At 40.8% G+C, this 19,868-nt stretch overlaps 1 protein-coding gene across 8 annotated transcripts in view; it reads left to right on the top strand.

The window, feature by feature from the left end:
* WT1 (WT1 transcription factor) overlaps positions 1–17,415 on the top strand; it is a 54,378-nt gene extending 36,963 nt beyond the window's left edge. For 2 of the 8 annotated variants that reach the window (XR_014561838.1, XR_014561840.1), the window contains 4 exons: positions 847–997; positions 9,422–10,800; positions 11,442–13,254; positions 15,084–17,415. Coding sequence is in view for 4 of the 8 variants with exons in the window: in XM_083729430.1 (XP_083585556.1) it covers positions 847–997; positions 9,422–9,511; positions 13,171–13,263; positions 15,084–15,205 (456 nt within the window). In the remaining 4 variants the exon portion in view is untranslated. Of the gene's footprint in view, positions 1–846; positions 998–9,421; positions 10,801–11,441; positions 13,264–15,083 lie in introns of all 8 variants that reach the window. The other 6 variants (XR_014561839.1, XR_014561841.1, XM_083729430.1 and 3 more) reach the window with 3 other exon arrangements.
* Positions 17,416–19,868: the final 2,453 nt, after the last annotated feature.

The raw sequence follows: 19,868 nt of genomic DNA, 5'->3' as shown, positions 1-19,868 counted from the left end.
CTGGATCAGGCCATGGTCCCAGATGCCCATAGGGAGCTCGCCAGCAGGACCTGAGCATGACAGGATTCTCTCCCTTGTTGTGGTTCCCAGCAACTGGCATTCAGAATAATTACTGCATCTGACCATGGAGGCAGCCATCATGGCTAGTAGCCACTAATATACATTATCCTCCATGAATTTGCTGCATCTCCTTTTAAAGCCATCTAAATTGGTGGCCACCACTGCCTCCTGTGAGAGTGGCTTCCATACTTTTAACTCTGTGCTGTGTGAAGAGCTTTCTTTTGCCTGCCTAGAATTCTCCAACATTCAGCTTCATTGGAGGTCCATGAGTTCTAGCGCTTTGAGAGGGAGAAAACCTTTATCTACTTTCTCTATGCCATGCATTATTATTTTTTACACCTCTCTACAGGGTTAGGGTTAGGGTTAGGGTTAGGGTTAGGGTTCTCTACTGTTCCACTGCATCAGTAATAAATTCAGTGAGAAACTACTGGCTGACTTAAAGAAAAAGAAACAACAGAAATAATTTTCATTAGAACAAGCTACAATATTCCTCTAAATGGGAAACTTCAAAGTGGCATTGCACTTTCCTAAATATTAGATCTGGCCTGTCAGATGACATGTGATTATTAACTGAAGGCCTGAAATTTTCATTTTTGCTAAGCAGTAATATGTTAAAGCTTGTTTTACAGGAAGGGGAAAAAAGATTAATAAACAAATTAAATAAATATTAATTACAATTGATATGTTTTGAGTTTAAGGTAGTATAATTGGAGCAGTTATTGCATGCACTGCTTCCAGTTCTGAAAACTGGTCATATAATAACCCAAATTCTTAATGCCATTATAGGATGTGAGACGAGTACCTGGAGTAGCTCCTATGATTGTTAGATCAGCAGGTGACACAAATGAGAAAAGACCTTTCATGTGTGAATACCCTGGCTGCAATAAACGATATTTCAAACTGTCTCATCTGCAGATGCATGGAAGAAAGCACACAGGTAAGTATTTTAATGGATTGCAAAATTGTCCCTAGTTAGAAGTCTGATTCTGTGCTTTGGTGTTTACTGTACTGGGAATTGAACCCATTCATATAAAATGGCTATTTACATACCAACAGCGAAAGCAAGTGCTGATTTGCATAAAATTCGCATAGGTTTGTAGGTATGCAAATTTATATACAAATTCATATGACTTAAATAGAAATACAGTATATATAATGGGAAACACTATGACTAGGTGACCTTTGGGCCTTCTTACTGCTGATGTGGAACTTCAAGGAACTACTATGGTTTTTAATTAAGACTTGGAGTGGACCCTTCAAGTAGAAGACTCCTTCAGACAGTGGAATACATGACCATGCTGTGTTCATAATCCCTCCAACATGGGGCATTTTAGGGTCCTTGGGCTAAAAAGAGCAAGATAGTCCTTCATAGGTCACCTCTAATAGGGATGCAGTGTGTGTGTGTGTGTGTGTGGTTGCTTTGCACATACAGCACAACTGAATGACTACCTTATTTGTCAGGCATGGCCTCACAGGTCTTGAAGGGTTTTTTTAAGGAACAAAATGCTTCTGTATATCATTCCAAATTAATGATTTGTATGTGATGTTTTTTCAGTGAATTGTGCTTGATAACACACACACACACACACACACAGAGAGACAGACAGACAGACAGACAGACACATATGGGGGTGGAGCTGGATGTGCTCCATAAGATTCCTCTTTCTCATCACCTAGATATTTATACATGACTGGCTCATTACATTTCCTGCAGACTGCTCACTCAGATAGTGTTACCCACAGTTGGATTAGAAAACATGCAGAGCTCGGGTAGAAAAATTTGGAATTCATATCAGCATTTCTTAATGTTTCAACACAGCTTTTGCTGACTTCTCATGTGCCCTTTAACTGCTTATTGAGTGCTTTGCTGGTTATTAACAATACCATTAACTGAAACATATAATAATAAAAGGCATCTGGTTGATTTGGAGCATTAGGAAGCTGAGAAATACAACGGGGGGAAAGCAACATAAACAATACACTGGATTAAGTGGTAAGATTTCATGGAGCTTTCAATCACCATTAAGATGACTAAGCAACTATGATTTGTGTTTTTGAAGGTTTTCTGGAAATTGGTGTATGGTTTGGGAGTCTGGAAGGAATGCAATTTTGCGCTTTCTAGCCAAAATGACTCCCCACCTCCTTCCCCTGTGCACTGTTCCAGGGATTCGCCTGATCCCACCCCCCAGATGAAGGGGGGAAGCCCTATTGCACAAACCGAAGTCCTTATGCACTGACGTGACTCATTAGTAGAATGCCACTCTTAGTTTAGTTTTTTAATCAGTGAAGTGCACTACTTTGTACCCATCGGAGTTTTCTTCTCAGCAAAACTGTAAAAATGTTTTGCACAGAACAAACAACTGTATCACAGGCACAGTTCTTGCAACAGTTTTTTCTAGTTTTGAAAAGCAAAATGTCATTACTTTAACAAATTTATATTAAAGATTTTGTTTGGAAAGTCACGGCTCCTTCTCCAGGGAAGGATACAGAGTGTGTAAATTAAACAACCGTCTCTTCTTCAGAACATTGGCATAAGTCACTGTCACAAACCTGATGACCTGGAGCAGCTCACCCCAGTTCATACTGGATCTTGTGGTTCTTATTACACATTCTTTCCTGACCAGGCCATTTTGTTCCCACCATCACTGTAGACTGGTCTCTTCCAATTCAAGGATTGCCTTTAGAGTTAGCATATGAAGTTGTTCTCTGTGAGCATGCACTCTCTGGGTGTGCAGTCTTTCCAATCTCATCCAGTACCCCATTCCTCTTCAGAACAATAATGTTTTTCAAGGCCCGTGGATATATTCATGAACTTGGAGAACTATACCAGTTATGAGGTATTATACTATGAGAGAAAAAGTATCAGCACATATAAACCCTTCTGTAAACTTCATGCCAACTTTTCAGCTCTGGCTATACATTAGGATGGCTACATGGTAGCTTGAATGACAGCCTACACCTGCTGAAATCCATTTTATACACAGGTATTAAATGGGATGCGGGTGGTGCTGTGGGTTAAACCACAGAGCCTAGGACTTGCCGATCAGAAGGTCGTGGTTTGAATTGCTGTGACAGGGTGAGCTCCCGTTGCTTGGTCTGTGCTCCTGCCAACCTAGCAGTTCGAAAGCATGTCAAAGTGCAAGTAGATAAATAGGTACCGCTCCAGCGGGAAGGTAAATGATGTTTCCGTGCGCTGCTCTGGTTCGCCAGAAGTGGCTTAGTCATGCTGGCCACATGACCCAGAAGCTGTACGCCGGCTCCCTCGGCCAATAAAGCGAGATGAGCGCCGCAACCCCAGAGTCAGTCACGACTGGAGCTAATGGTCAGGGGTCCCTTTACCTATTAATTGTGCAGGAGACACATCTTCCTTTTCTGGTCACCCTATGCTGCACTGATGCAAGTTGCTGAGCTTGTTGCAAGCACGCATGCACATACCAAGCTAAGCTAAAGATCAGCATTCCCATAATTACACACTGATTACACATAACAGACAGCATCTCCTTGGTATGACTGGTTTCTCGCTCTCCTCCTATAAGAAAAACATTCTTGAAGATGCAATTGTGCTTCATAACTCTTTTCCAATCAGGCAAATGGGTGGAATTCAACACTGAGCTAATACAATTGTTCCATCAATGCAAGCATTTCTGCTTGCTAGACTGAATGACCCCTGCTCTTCTCTCCCTGTGAGCTGTTCTGGAGGTTCTCCTGACTCTCCAGACCTGATGGGAGTGGAGAGGAGGGGAAATCTACTTTGAAACTCATTGCCCTGCTTCCCACTAGCACAATTCTTTAGCAGAATCTGGCCCCAAGTCTTTTGCACCTTAGATTTGGGACCAGACAGTGGGAAGATAGCTGTGAAGATGAACCTTCCGTGTATTTTCCTAATTACCAAAGGCAAAAGGGGCAGGAAAGGAGTTTACTGGTGATCAGTATGGGGATGTCCCTTAAACTTCACTTTTCTGGGCTCTTATCAGTCTGCTGCCTCAACAGAATAGAATGAAGTGGTTTAGCCTTGAGGAGAAACGAGTGGGAGACAGCTCTCTGGGGAATATCTGCTATTTCCTGGAATGTATGCACCGAGTGTAATCTTGAGGCCAGTTTAAATTTATAGATAGCTAGTGTATAAAAAAAGTATCATGAATGGGGTTTTCTACATAACCACAAAGCTCTTTGGAAAATAAATACACATGGTCTTTCTTCCTGTAAATGTTTCATAGCTGGTTTATCAGGTATTCCCCATTGAGTGACTTTCCACAAGTTTCTGTTGCTTACATTTTCAGTGGTAATGATATCTGTCTTCACCTTTTTGGAAAGAGATGAGAATAGGTTTTCTGATGTTCAGCACATTAAATTTACCATGCTATGAGAATAATTTGTGCACCCAAGCATGAATGCACAGTAGCAGCAGTCTGCATTATGGATAGATATGTGGTGGTCACCCATAATCTATGGCTTTCAGTAGGTCAGATGTTGCTGCTGTGCTGCTGAACAGGTGCTTTCTATGAGCCCAGTCTGTGTTGGAAAGTGTCCGGAATTTAGCATTGTGCTTCTGGCATCTCATATCTCAGCATGTGTCTGAATCAATCCTGATGTTTACTAGAAATTCATAGGTAGCTAATTATAGGGAGGAGGGCAGTAGCCCAGTGGCAGAGCACATACTCTGCAAGCAAAAGGCCCCCGTCATTTCTGCATAATGACACTTCACTCAAAATGTCCTAATGACAGCCCCCAGGGGCTTCATATAGGTGTTACAAAGCATGGGGCACAATATGTAACCTTGCAGGACACCACAGGGCAACTCCCATGACACTGTCCTAAGTTCTTAACCCTTATTTCAGGACACAAATGGCATCGGAAGCATAACAAGATGCCCCATGTTATCATTCAACAAAGTGCTTGGGACCTAGCATACTTCTTACACTGAATAAATAGCAGATAATAGTAGTGATAGCTCAAGAAGAACACACAGAAGCTATAAGATTTGTAACAATGCCAAAAGCCATTCACACGTTGTAAATGGTTTGCTATTCAGCATATAATTCCTGACAAGGGAACTGTATGACAATCATGTTTGTATTTATGGGTGTAAACTTGAAACATCTTAGGCGTATAGGGTTGCATCTGACTAAGTCATATTTAAGAACAGTGCTTTTCCCCCTATAAAAATATTTAGGGATACTCTCATTTTTTCTCAAGAAAAACACCATTTTATAGTTCAAAAATAAATACAGTAAATGGGCAAAAGTACAAAGATTCACAAAATGTTTAGGGGTATGTGTACCCCTGCATACCCCCAGAAAAAGCATTGCTCAAGAGTAGATCCACTGAAACTAGTGGAGGTCAGTTGATTTTAATGGATTGAACATAATGGATCTACATTAAGTATGGCCTAGCTGGATACAACTCATGAAGTGTGATGAGGTCCCTGGGTTATTGAAACTTTCTTGGTTATATAAGTGGCTTCATGCATGTTTTACATCAAAATCTAATGTGATTTCCCACAATGACAAAAGTTTCTATTCGGAAATGCAGAGACATGTGAAGATAAGTAAGATTCTGAAAAAGGTAAATGACATATTCTGTTTGAAAACATTCCCACACATAGATGAATGACAGCAGAGGTCTGTAGCAGATGGTTGCTGTAGCTTAACTTGAGAAAGATATAACAGTTCCAGTAAGCCTGATAATAACAGAAGACCTTTGTTTGCAACGTGGAAGCAGTGTGAAATGTATCACTTCATGCTGCTCAAATGCTCATGCTTTAGAACTGCATTTGCACTGAACTTTGGAGACTACAATCTGCTCAGTGCATTGTGTTCCACCAGCATTCTCTGCCTTAAACCTGCCAAGGCTTCAGCCTTCCTCACAGTTTTAAGGCACAGCAATTCCTACGGGAGACCTTGTGGCCAGATTTAAAAGGAACCGTTTTAAACAGATGTGACAAATATAACTTTCTGAATAAATAAATTAATCTGAATGGACATGGAAACAACCCATTTTGGGTTTTAAAAGCCAGTAAACTCCTTTGGGTGACTTCCACAGGAAGCTATAAAGATTCCCTAACAGATATCCAACAGAAACGTTTAGATATTGAACTCCTTGCTTTCAGTGTAAATGTGAAAGAGCAGTTAATATGGGTGATGTCGCTTGTCATTTGGAAAAGACATAACGATGTTACAAAGCAGTTGCTTTATGGCATGCTAGCAAAAATAACTCTTTTTAATAGGAATAAACCTAGTTTACAAAAGAATCATATAACATCTTGAATAAACTAGAAATGATTCAGTGTTTATTGGTCCTGAAGAAATATAGAAATGCATGGCACTATGCAGGATTCTTAGCTGTGTTGCCAGAGCATATGCTTTGCATGAACAAGGTTCCAAGCCAAATCACTAGCATCTCTAGAAGATGAAAGGGATGCAGGGGAACCCAGCCTGAAACTCACTGTCACTCAGAGGAAGTCTGCTTTGCATTTGTAACAAGCTAGTCCTTTAGGGTGGCAGCACCTGAACGTTGGAACTCCCTGCCTATTGATATTAGGCAGTCACCATCACTACCCTTTTAGATGCCTGCTGAAAATGTCAGCTTTGGCAGGCCAATCCAGACACAAGATTGTGTTACATCTGCTCTTAAATCTCATTCATATGTTTTATTTGCTTTTTTTTTAGATCTTTTATTCCTTTTAAAAATGAGTATAATATGTTTTCATTTTATTTTTAATCTTCTTTTTTAAAAAATAATAATAATCACAGATGTGTTTGCTCCCTTGGGCTCCTTTGGGATGATGGATGGGATATAAAAGCAACAAAATGAATAAACTGTGCTAGATGCACCCATGTTCTGACTCAGTATAAGACAGGTTCATATGCATTCCTCTGTTTCTGAACATCTGAATTGACCATTGACTATAAATATCTTACCAATACACAGTTACAGATAGGTAGCCGTGTTGGTCTGCCATAATCAAAACAAAAAAATTTCCTTCCAGTAGCACCTTAAAGACCAACTAAGTCAGTTCTTGGTATGAGCTTTCGTGTGCATGCACACTTCTTCAGATACACTGAAACAGAAGTTTCCAGACCCTTCTATATAGTGAGAAGGTGGGGATATAGTGAGAAGGTGGGGTCCCGAGATGGTATGTGTGATGTTGTTGGGGCCAGTAATGGTGTTGTCCGGGTGTATGTGGCAGCAAAGTTGGCATCTGGGTTGGCATCACTGGCACCAGAGCCTGCAATAAACCCAGACTATTTAATTGCTCATCGTCTAACATTGTGTATGCCATCAAATGCCAACAGTGTCCTTCAGCTCTCTATATTGGACAAACAGGCCAGACCTTACGCCAAAGAATAAACGGACATAAATCAGACATCAGGAATCACAAGACAGAGAAACCAGTAGGAGAACACTTCAATCTCCCAGGACATTCTATACAAGATCTCAAAGTAGCTGTTTTACTACAAAGGAATTTCAGAAATAGACTGGAAAGAGAAGCTGCTGAATTACAATTTATCACCAAACTTAAAACCATGGAGAAACCTGGCCTGAACAAAGACCTTGGATTCTTATCTCATTATACATGACAAAGCCATTTTTCACCTTTTCACCCCTTGCTTCTTCCTGTAAGACCTATTGCAGTCATTAAGAGTCGTCAACAGGCTCATCACAGCTATCTGCCAATCACCCATTCCCACCACCCTTCTGAGTAATACCCCTCCCCACCTTCTCACTATATAGAAGGGTCTGGAAACTTCTGTTTCAGTGTATCTGAAGAAGTGTGCATGCACACGAAAGCTCATACCAAGAACTGACTTAGTTGGTCTTTAAGGTGCTACTGGAAGGAATTTTTTTTGTTTTTACCAATACACATTTGCCTGTTTTGTTTTAAATGCAATATTTTTTTGTATGCTGTTTTCCTTGTTTGCCATCAAAATATTGAAAAGTTGGGACATTACAAGTATAAGCACGTGGCATTTCTGTCTCAAGATTGAAAACTGGTATGAAATGACTTATTGTGACAGAATGAGGCATGTATAGAGTTATTTCCTAAGCCTCTTGCCTGCAAAGGGTCAGAACAAAGACTGCCACCACTCTGGATGTTTATCTGGCCTCTGTAGAAAGCCCTACTAAAATCTCATATGAATTGAACCCCAGTATTTTTTAAATAAAATTGCTAAATCATTTGGAAGGTTCTATTAGAAATGGTTTGTTACTTGCCAGTCGCAGCTACAATTCTTTATGCTGAGAAATGGAGATTGAGCAATGAAGCACCCATAGAAGAATTTGGGAGGATGCCCTTACGGCAAAGTTGACATATTTTACTAGATCTAGAAAACAAAATCAAAATCACAGATAGGACAATTTTGGGGCAAGATGAAGGCATGGCCTTTCTTCCAACAAATGTTATGGTCTCACAATCTATTAATGTTGGAAGAAAATAAGCATATTATTTATGTAACTTTATCCTTAGTTATTTTTGGTAAATTGCCACTTGTGATCTTGAATTATTAATCACTTCCAGTACATGTTGACCTTCTTCAAAAATAAAAAATAAAATAAACCAAAATCAAAACAAAGCATGGGCCCAGCTGTGACTTTGGTAGACAGTGACTGAATATTCTCAAAACATAAGATGCAATTAAGAAGTAACAAGAGTCCTGGTCATGGAATGGGCTATGAATCCACAGAAGCTCCTGTTCAATGTGATTCCCCCTTACACTGCTGTCTCCAGTAACACCTCTCACTCTCATTTGGAAGGTTCCCTCTTCCTCCGAGCAGATTTAAGGGGGCTCAAAGGGCTACTTGAGGCAGAAAGGTGAATTGGAAGAAGTCACCTTCTCCCCACCATTCAATGGACCTTCATTCATGCTTCACTTGGATCCAGCCCACTGAAAGTTCCATTATGCAATTGAAAGTCCTTGTGCAAGTCTTCTGCTGCCAGGGTTGGTTTGGAAAATCCCACCCTTGGTACTTAAAATCTACAAGGTTGTCCAAACAGCTTTTAAACTGAAAACCGACAGAATCCGACAAACATTTGTTTCAGGATTATCGTTCCTAAAGAAATTTTAACTTACTTTGCATTAAGTACACAGATGGGGTAACTGCAGTATACATAAGTTGTCGTATCCATATACTGGTAGCAAAATAAACTGCTTTGCCACAATTCAGATGTGACTGCATACCCAATTCTTCCCATGCAGAGATTTTCCTTGAAAATGACTTATATAAAGCACCCCTGCTACAACACAGATATATTCACCTGTTTTAAATGTGTATGTGATTGAAAATTGTTCTAGTGTGTTCGTATGGGCTTTTATTTTCCAATTTAATTCACCTTTTTCAAATGAAACTTGTTCTTCCTAAGGTGAAAAACCGTATCAGTGTGACTTTAAGGACTGTGAACGAAGATTTTCTCGTTCAGATCAACTCAAACGACACCAAAGACGACATACAGGTTTGTTGCATGCCTTGGCTTTTGAAATTTGTAACAGTTTGCAGTTTCCATAACCTAGAGTATGAAAAATTGAATTCTAATTCCTTTCGCTCCTCCTTGCCCCTGTAATTCAGGATTATAGGCTCATGTTTCATCAATTGTTTGGATACATTCAAAATTAAACTGCAAAAAAGCAGTTTATTTAACATATGCAGTGGATATTTTCATGTATCATTAAAATTGTAGCATGGCTAGCAACACTATCACTTCTGTTTTGGGGAGAAGCAAAAAGATTTGTGCTTTTGGTACATATTGTTAGATGCAGGAGAATCCAATTGTTTTTAAGAGGAATCAATGCAAATAACAAATATGTTGTCCATTGATACAGGTGATCCTGATGAATAATCCTGTGAAAGGGCTTATGCAAACTTCACCAAGTAGAAACATTGTTATTTGGAGAGCCATTACATTACATTACATTACATTTTATTTACATGCATAATTTACAATATGTTATTAATGCAAACTTAATGCCTGAGGATTTTGATGTCTTTATTCTGGAATTGTTAAATCAGTTGCAAAAAGCCTCTTGTCTGTGTCTCAGTATATCAAACAAAGCAGCAGATAATATTGCTATTTTGCTTTCTTGGTTTTCTTGACAACAGGGATGGGGAAACTTCATCAGATCAAGGATCATGCTTCCTGACAGGCAATCTTCTGGGGGAACACATGCCAGTGGTGGGGATGGCCAGGCACAAAAGTGGGTGGCTCAATGGGTGTGACTCGTGCCTTTGTGCAGTAGGTCACATGCAAGCTATGCAAAAGTCAGAGAGACCTTTCATCAGAGATGGCTGCTTCTTCAGCTCTGACTGTTCCTGTACAGAGATAGCCTAGCCACAGTGATCTGTGCTCTGGTAACCTCCAAGCTGGACTACTGTGCTGCATTAAACATTTCATTTAGTGCAAAACATGACTACTAGGTTTTTAATGGGTACAGCCAGAGCAATTTATATTACACCTCTTTTGGATGACCAGTATTGGTTGCCTATTTCCACCTGAGCCCAATTTAAAATGCTGGGGAGTATTTTTGAAGAAAGTAGGAACCTCTGAGCTGCCAGTCTAATTTGATCCAACAGGCTAGTTTGGTTCATGAGGTGGCATTTGTCAGCCCAAACATCCAGCTGCCAATCACCTGACACTGGGTGCACTTACTGTGGCCATCAGGAGTGAATTTTGTGCAAGATGCACTTTTCATGGCACTGTACATTGTTAACTTTCAGCTGCCCTGAAGCCCTCAATTTCAAAGGCTGGTTCTAGGAGCAATTTCCATTTGGCACCATTTTCAGCTGCTCAGAGCAGTACACTGTCAGGAACAACCTTCAGCACAAAACAGAACATCTGGTGCAGTACTCTTAACATAGCTGGTGCAGTGCTCTTAACATAGCTACACTGAAGCTGCCTTCTCACTCTTTCTCATCTCATCAGTTAGAATAAGTAAGGACCCCCCTTCTGTTCTCTCCATTTCCCAGTGCGTAAACAGGCACACACACTCTTTTAAGAGTTAGTAGTGGTGAAGTTATGGTTCAAATTTGTTTGGCCAGAATGATGTGAAAGTAGCAGCACTTTGATTGGATTGAAAATCAAATCATACTTGGGATAGACCTATGGAAATCAATGGTCCTGTGAATGGGCAATAATCCTGAGCATTTTATATGTTTGTTTTAAGAAATAATGAGAACATTTGCTAATGCAGAACATTCTGTACCAAATTTTGGAATCTCTGGAGTTAACATATATAGGGTTGTACCCAGTAGTGCCTTTGGCTTAGTGCAGGCATCACTAGCCATAGATTTGGGGGCTTGATGCAGTCACCAAGCAAATTTTGGGGGACCCCAAAGACCCCACATAATTTGTGTTGTGCCAAAAAGAAAAATTAAGAAAGTAGAAACAGTGATGTGATGGATGGTGAAGTTTAACTCTCTCTGTCCAGCCCAACATTCTTGATGGTGATACAATCCAGCCCCTCCTCAGTCATCAGTCAATCATATGACGAGTAGGAAGGGGGCAATAATCCCCCCCAGCTAATCTACAGGGAGATGTAGGGGGATGTGCCCTGTGCATTTGCAAGTGACAGTGTGGGGCAGCCACACCAACTTTCAATTACACCCACAAGCAGGGGCGTACCTGGGGGTTACTCAGGTTGGCCCCTCCCAAGGGCACAGGCCCAGGGAGGTGCAAAAAGTGGCTCGGAGTGACTAGAAGCCCACCTGCCCATCTGCATGCTCCCTGGGCAGGACTTCCACTACTCTGGGCGGCCAGGTGAGGCACGCAGGCTCCTCTGAGCACCTTGGCAGAAGAATTTGGTCACTGGTGTGGACCGTTACAACATCTCTGCAGGGGCCCCAACCCAATTGTCTGGGGGCACTATTAGAAGTGTGAGTGGTGCACCCAGCAAGGCTTGGAGGGAAGAAAGCTAAAGAGAGTGGGCGAGAGTTGCAGTAGGAGGAAAAAGGAAGGGAGGGAGGAGGAGGAAGGACGCAGAAGGGAAAGCAGTGTGTGGAGGGAAGGAGGGAGGTGAACCGGTGAAGGAGGAGGATGGGGGGAGGTGGAGCAGACCCAATGGAGATGGCCATGGAGGAAATCACTGGAGGAGTGCAGAAGGCAACAAAAAGTAAACTTTTTGAGTTTCTGGTCCATGGTCTCTCCTGGCTTTGGAGGAACCAATGTATCTCCTACCAAGGGTGCAAGGGATGGGTGGATGGGTGCTTATACAGATCCTTGCAAAGGGCGCAGGAGAGCCTAAGTATGTTGCTGCCCACATGTGCCATGTGCCCCTCTCCCCAGGTTGGTCAAGGATGAATGTATCCCTCAGACAAAAAAGGTTAAGTACCGTTGCTTCAATGGGTAATGTGCCATCCAGTTTCTCCAATTTACTTCAGCACTCCATGCCACATTCCATACTATCCCAGAAGTCTCCAAACCCTCAGGAGCAGCTTTTTGGAAGGGATGGGGGAACTTAACCAGGTGGGGAGTGAATAAAAGAAAAGAAAATGCCTTGGTTTGTGGAAGTGCTTTCTGCTGGGGGAAATACACCATTAAACATTTTTTTTGTGGGCATCAAACATTTTGTTAACAAATATTAAAACTTTAGGCTTGGTGATGAAGGACATGGAATATTGTGCTTAGCTTTATGGTTGGTTAGCTCTTTTGTTGGTTAGCATATCCTTTGCTGGATATAGAAAGTAAATTTCCTAGGTTAAAGCACATAATTGATGGACCTTTTTTTTAAACGTATTAGGAAAATATGTAGAATATTGAACAAAAGTAAATTTCAAATTTAAATGAAATAATGCCCCAGCGCCAGAGGGTGTTCCTCATTTGCTACTTTTCAAGTTACAAATCTGGTAGTGAGTTAATCCCTACTTGCTTTGCCAGGAACAAAGGCACTGTGAAAGCACTAACTGGTGAAAGAGGGTTGAAGAAAGGTTATGAAGTTGAGAAGCCTGATTAATGACCTTTGGGATGTGTAGGCATGTGCAAAGAGAAAGATTAATTTCGGTAACTATTAAACAACAAACGCAAAGCAAAAATCCATAGTTTGGAGGTCATAAGCAACTGGTGTCCCTCACTCCTCTGAAAAGGTATTGGAACATGGGACTAGACTTCTTTTATCTATTTAGGTGTGAAACCCTTCCAGTGTAAAACCTGTCAGAGAAAGTTCTCCAGATCTGACCACCTGAAGACTCACACCAGGACTCATACAGGTAAAACAAGTGCGTATACTTTTTTCCCATTTATATTTTTAAATTTATTTTACCTGAATTGATTTTGCTATGTTTTAAATGCATATGGTAGTTCCAGGAAATTAGTGAATGTCATAAGAGGCATGGGTTAGAGTTATCACAATCACATGGTAGAAAAGTAAAACTTAAATAAGGGTGCAAAATATAAATAAATTCTGAAAGTTTTAGAGCTTTTCTAGGTGATATCGGCACTTTTCTTTTGGTGTGATATGGAGATGTACTAAACAAGTGATCCTGCTTACTCCATTCTATGAAGCTTCGTGTGCCTTCACCTGAACATCAAGTATTTGAAAAATAGTGAGAACTACACTGAAGCTGGAGACTGTAGGATCATATTTGGAAAGAAATGTAAAAATTATCTGCTGCTTTCATTAATGGGTCATCTACAAAAAAATTCTTAGAAGTTTAGAGTGGTGTTGCCACTACAAATAATCAATCCCCCTCTTTGTATATCTCTGTCAGGACCACAGCTTGGCAAAAGAGGAGATTTAGCTTTCCCCCTGCCCCGTTTTCTTGTAAAAAATCATATCCCGCAATACATAGCTTCTGTTTGTCCCCAAAGCTGCCATTTTCTGCAGCTCTGGAGGCAAGTTGCAGCTTCAGGTAGGGGCAATTTTCAGCAGCACAGGATTGCCACTAGACGAAGAGTTAAACCCTACTTCCTTGTGCTAAAGTGCTGATCTGAATTGTGGCCTTGATGCTGCATGAGATTAGTGTCGGATTCAGGGTGCTCCAGGCGGTTTTCCTGCACAGGGAACTGAGGCGAGGGGGCACTAAATAATAATAGTAATTTGAAAGAACCAATATTTATAAATGTACCCTTTAAGATCCATAAAAAGCCACTGAACCAAAAGGAATTATTGTGAAATATCAGAAATAGAGGGTGGTGGTGGTAGTTTTTGTCCTTGCTTAGGGAGCCATATTACCAAAGTTTGCCTCTGATGGGGTTCAAATACACCATTGACATAGAATGTAGTTCGCTTCTGAAAACTGCGGTGCAGAGGGTACTAGTTATGCCACTTTTGTGCTGATCTATTCTTCTGAGGTCGGTTGCCTCTTCAGTACTGTTGTGTTATCATACTATTGTGTTCATTGCCGAAAGTTGGTGGGGTTGGGATGGCCAATAATAGGCTGCCTTCTAATGTGAAAAGGAAGCTGAAACTGGCTTAGCCGAGAGTAGAAGTTGCCCATTCCTTTGTTTAAAAGTGAGTGGCACTTCTTAAAGATTATTGTTGATTTGGTTATTTTTATTGTTTAATGGTAATTATCTGTAAGCTGCCTTGTGAGCATTTCCCCATAAGGGCATATAAATCTGTAAATGAACCATAAACAAATAACTGCTTTAAACTACATGATAACAGGAGAATATCATTCCATAAGTCTCAGTTCTGTATAGATTTTGAATGTTCATTTCCCATTGAAAATAATAATAGAAGCTATTGCCCAGAGTATGATATATAGGGGGATGAAGCAGTTCTCCTGCTGAAGCAAACTAGATCTACTCCTGAGCATTGCCTGGCTGGAAGATCTGTTGGAGGCATAAATAAGGCACTCTGAGCTTTTTTTGGAGGCAGAGAATGGTGGAAACATAATTAATATTTTTAAATGAAAAGCACCATCCATCTCCCTTTGAAATTACTAGGCTAGACTCCAAAGACCTGGATGGAGCACCATATGTTTAAAAGTTAGGGACACGCTTCTATTGACATTTTCTATATGCTAAGAAGGGATGGGCCTAGATGATAAAAATCATCCTGTGACAGTTTAATAACTCTGTGTTTTGTTGACAGGTGAAAAGCCTTTCAGTTGTCGGTGGCCCAGCTGTCAAAAAAAATTTGCTCGGTCTGATGAATTGGTCCGTCATCATAATATGCACAACAGGAACATGACTAAACTTCAACTTACGCTTTAGATGTTTCACACTGTGTGTACAAACCAGATGGACCCTATGAACTACTGCAAACATTTCAACCATTGTCTGTCGAATCTTTAGGAAATCTCAGATGCCTTCATAATGCGGTTGAGACAAGTTAACTAAACTGTAGGATAATGTTCAGTATAGGCCTCTGCTTGGAATTTTGAACCTTCCTATTCCGAAACCTCGATTTGTAACATTATTATATAATTACAAGTTGACTATGTTATACTTTAAATATTACGATAGACTTTAGCTATGTATATTTGTTCTTTCCTTAAAAGGTTTTGTACTTTTTATTTCTTACTTGAAATTTGCAAGTGCAAGCTAGTGCTTTGTCATGCTCATATATAAATGATTGGTATGTTTGAAAGTCTGTTCCATGTATATTGTGTGCTTACTGCAAACACTGAAGTTTCAAAATACTGATGCAGTCCTGTACAAATATTGAGTCAATTTTAGTAATCTTTGTACTGCCCAAATGGGACAATTTTATATCGTTCTGTGAATCTTCAGTGTCAACCATTCCAATATCTTGCTTGCATTCTTCAGAGTTATGGGTGCTCTAGTAGTTTCTTATATGCACATGCAATTCATCTGGGGGTTGGACGCACACTTTGATGTACACCAGAGTCCCACAATTCACATAGGCTTGTGCAGTTCCCACAATAGTTTACACCGAAGAGAGGGAAAACAAAGGGACCAGTGTGGCTGGTTTCAGAAAGTCAATAAATAGATGTATATGGGGGAGGCCAGGACTGCACAATGCCCTTCCACAACCTGTGCATGCTCAGTTTAAAGTCTGCACAGAACCGATGAGCATAAAAGTATATATGAATAGGATTCTCTATGTCCGATTGGGAGCCTTCGTTTTTCAAGATTCCTGTTCAAGTGGAGAGAACCCTATACAGTGGTATAGTCATCTGTGTTATGCAGACTGGTACAGTGGTACCTCGGATTAAGTACTTAATTCGTTCCGGAGGTCCGTTCTTAACCTGAAACTGTTCTTAACCTAAAGCACCACTTTAGCTAATGGGGCATCCTGCTGCTGCCGTGCCACCGGAGCACAATTTCTGTTCTCATCCTGAAGCAAAGTTCTTAACCCGAGGTAATATTTCTGGGTTAGCGGAGTCTGTAACCTGAAGCGTATGTAACCTGAAGCGTATGTAATCCGAGGTACCACTGTAATTGAATGTGCCTTAGGCAGGAGCAACATTTAAATGAGAGATGCTTCTTGTCCTCCTAAGCAGCCAAGATGTGAGTCATCTGACTCCCATATTTAGGTGCCAGCCACCACTGAGCACAATATTTTTTGCACCCCAATGACTTGGTTTTTAACCAACCCCATCGTCTTGCTGTTGGAGACTCTCTTTCTCCTCCCCTATTGCCTTGATGAAGGGCAATAGAAAGAAGTGCTGATATACTTGCAGTCTTCTAAGGAAGCTCAAACAATATGTTGCATTGGACTTTCCCTTCCCATAGGAGACTATGAGAGAGAGACTATGAGAGTGTGTACGATCTGCAAGATCACTAGCTTTGCTTCTAAAACTGGTAAAGTTAGAGGAACTGATATTTTTCTATACTGAAAATGAAAATCTTGCATTGAAGTTAACTTGTTTTAACACAAACAGCATTAATGTAGAGAAAATGTATGTTTGTTTTTTTGTATTTTGAAGCTGGTTTAAATTTCAGCTTTTTAATGTTAAATATTCCACTTTGAGATACAGATCCTCACACAAAGTAAAGTCAGTATCATTGTAAATGTTTAGGATTTGTTTAACATGCAGCCATGCTGGTTATATGGCTAGCAAAATGTGTAAAATAAAGGTAAAGTTGAACTCAAGAAGAGGCTGGTCCAGAATTTCCATTAACATATGGCTCTTAAGCTATACAAATAGCTCTTAAGTGACTTGAACGTCTTCTCATTTACAATTATATGTGCAAAAATAAATGCCCAATGTGAGGAAATATATTATTTCAGGGTTTAGGGGTTATTATTTACGATTAATTGTTTGAAGTGGTGTATATATGTCTATAAATATATATCTAATAATGTATTGCTCTTAAACAATTAAAATTAGAAAGTGAACAAACATAATTTAGATGCATCACGGTTCAGATGTTGCTATAAGCTATTGATACCACAAAGACTGTAACCTGCATTTTTCACTGAGCTTTCAATTAAAGCCCATTTAAAAAGAAACAAATAAGAGTCCAACAGATGTCTTGTTTCATGGCTGGTATTAGGTTTCAAATTTCTTCTCCAATCGTGTTGACCTCTTTTTGTATATAAAAGGTACCACCAGAAGGGATGACCACTAGTTAACCTGTCCAGGTCCTGACCACAATTTATCCTTCTCACTGGGGAATTGTACTGACAACAGTATCAAATTTCATATTATGTTGTAGAGAGTTGGTTCACTCTTCTTCCCAGATACTTTCAGCAGTTTTCCTTTAAGAGAATGACCCACAAGCCACACTTGAATTGGTCTCATTGATTTCTGTGAATTATCTTTCCCTACTTTAGAGTAGACAAACATAATGTAGCTACACCCAGATAAGGATTACAGTCTCACTAACTTTAATCATATCACCACACAATCCCAGCCTAACCATGGCCGAGTGCATTCTTATTTTTAACCACATCTGCATCCCACATTTCTTCCTATCAGCTCAGGGTGGTGTACATAGATCTAGGCTATCTCAGTTTATCCTCACAACAATCCTGTAAGGTAGATTAGATTTGGAGAGAGTAAATGTCTGAAGGACACATGGTGACCTTTGAGGCTGCGTGGGGATCTGATCTCCACAGACACTCTAATCACTATGCTATATTGCTTTTCCATTTCCTTGCAAATATGCTGAACTTAAATTTTCTAACTAGTAAGTTTGGCATGGTAATTATTATCCGGCTCCTGTTCAAATCTCAGGAAATGCTCAACATGAAATGACTACTATATTAGGAAGTTATTTCTTCATACTGGCCTGCTCCAAAGTGGTGCCTTCCAAATGTTTTGGACACCAACTCCCATCAGTCTCAGCCAGCATGATCAATGGCTAGGCATAATAGGAGCTGTAGATTAAAATACTCACATTGGGAATGATTGTCTTATACAGTTATATTTAATTAACAGCGGTGGTGTACATTTCATCTATGTATTTCACACATTACCAAGATGCATGATTTGCCATCAAGCATACACTGGACGCTGGTGGTGCTGTGGGTAAAACCTCAGTGCCTAGGACTTGCTGATCGTAAGGTCGGCGGTTTGAATCCCCGCAGCGGGTTGAGCTCCCGTCATTCAGTCCCAGCTCCTGCCCACCTAGCAATTCAAAAGCACCCCTAAGTGCAAGTAGATAAATAGGTACCACTTTATAGCAGGAAGGTAAACGGCGTTTCCGTGTGTGGCGCTGGTGCTGGCTCGCCAGCTGCAGCTTCGTCACGCTGGCCACGTGACCCGGAAGTGTCTTCGGACGGCGACGGCTCCCGGCCTCTTGAGCGAGATGAGCGTGAAAACCCTAGAGTCGGACACGACTGGCCCGTACGGGCAGGGGTACCTTTACCTTTACCTTTATACACTCAACAGGGAATGGTTGCCAGTCATCGTTCCTTGATTAGAGTACCTGCATCACGATACATATGTTTGCAAATGGACATTTGTTGTTGTGCACTTCAAAAACATTAGGTATACACCCCCAAAAATATAATGTCTGAAGTGTCCCTTATTTCCAGCACTTGAATCATTGTGCATAATAAAGTATGGATATAGGCATCAAATATATTATTATTATTAGCATTAACAACTTCTTCTTCTTCTTCTTCTTCTTCTTCTTCTTCTTCTTCTTCTTCTTCTTCCTCTTCCTCTTGATACCCCACCCATAAGTCACTCTGGGTGGCTTACAGCACATATAAAACATAGTAAAACATCAAACATAAAAAGTTATGCAGTTCATTATCTCCTTGACATCTGAAGGGAGAGTGTTGCACAGGGCGGGAGCCACTACCGAGAAGGTCCTCTGCCTGGTTACCTGTAACTTCGTTTCTTGTAGTGAGGGAACCACCAGAAGACCCTTAGAGGAGGATCTCAGTGTCCGGGCTGAACGATGGGGGTGGAGACCAGGTATACAGCCAATTGGATTTTTCCACAGTAATGGATAATATATTATATGGCATACATGGTTTATACATGCCCTTCATTATTTTTTTAAATCTTGCAATTTATCTGGATGTGTATGTTGTTGGCATCCATCTGTCTCGAGACACAGTGAATGAAGTCAAACTGCTGTGTTAGCAGCACCGAAGTGGCCTCCCCAGGGTGCAAGCCTGGACTGCGAGTATGGAGGTCCTGGGCTGCCTAGACAACAAGGCCCCCATCTTGGTCTGACTGATGTGGTCCAAAGAAAAGCATAGCTATACCTTTGGCAGCAGCTTGGCTGCAGGAGTTGCTATAAGGAGGCATACAAGGCATCATCCCACCATCTTAGGGACTCTGCTCCAGATTTGTGTTGGGTTTACTCTTTAGCCTTTTCTTCTCTTGAAGATATCCCGCAAGGCAGCGGTGGTTTAGGATCAAAGTTTTCTTTCTCCTAGGTGGGCTACCTTCCCAGGTTGACAAGCCCTATCTGTCCCTCACTTGCCTCTACTGCACGCTTAGAAACT

This window comes from Podarcis gaigeae (genome assembly GCF_964106915.1).
Source record: "Podarcis gaigeae genome assembly, chromosome: 1".
In the NCBI taxonomy this organism is placed as follows: Eukaryota; Metazoa; Chordata; class Lepidosauria; order Squamata; family Lacertidae; genus Podarcis; species Podarcis gaigeae.
This window is presented reverse-complemented; position numbering and strand designations above follow the sequence as displayed.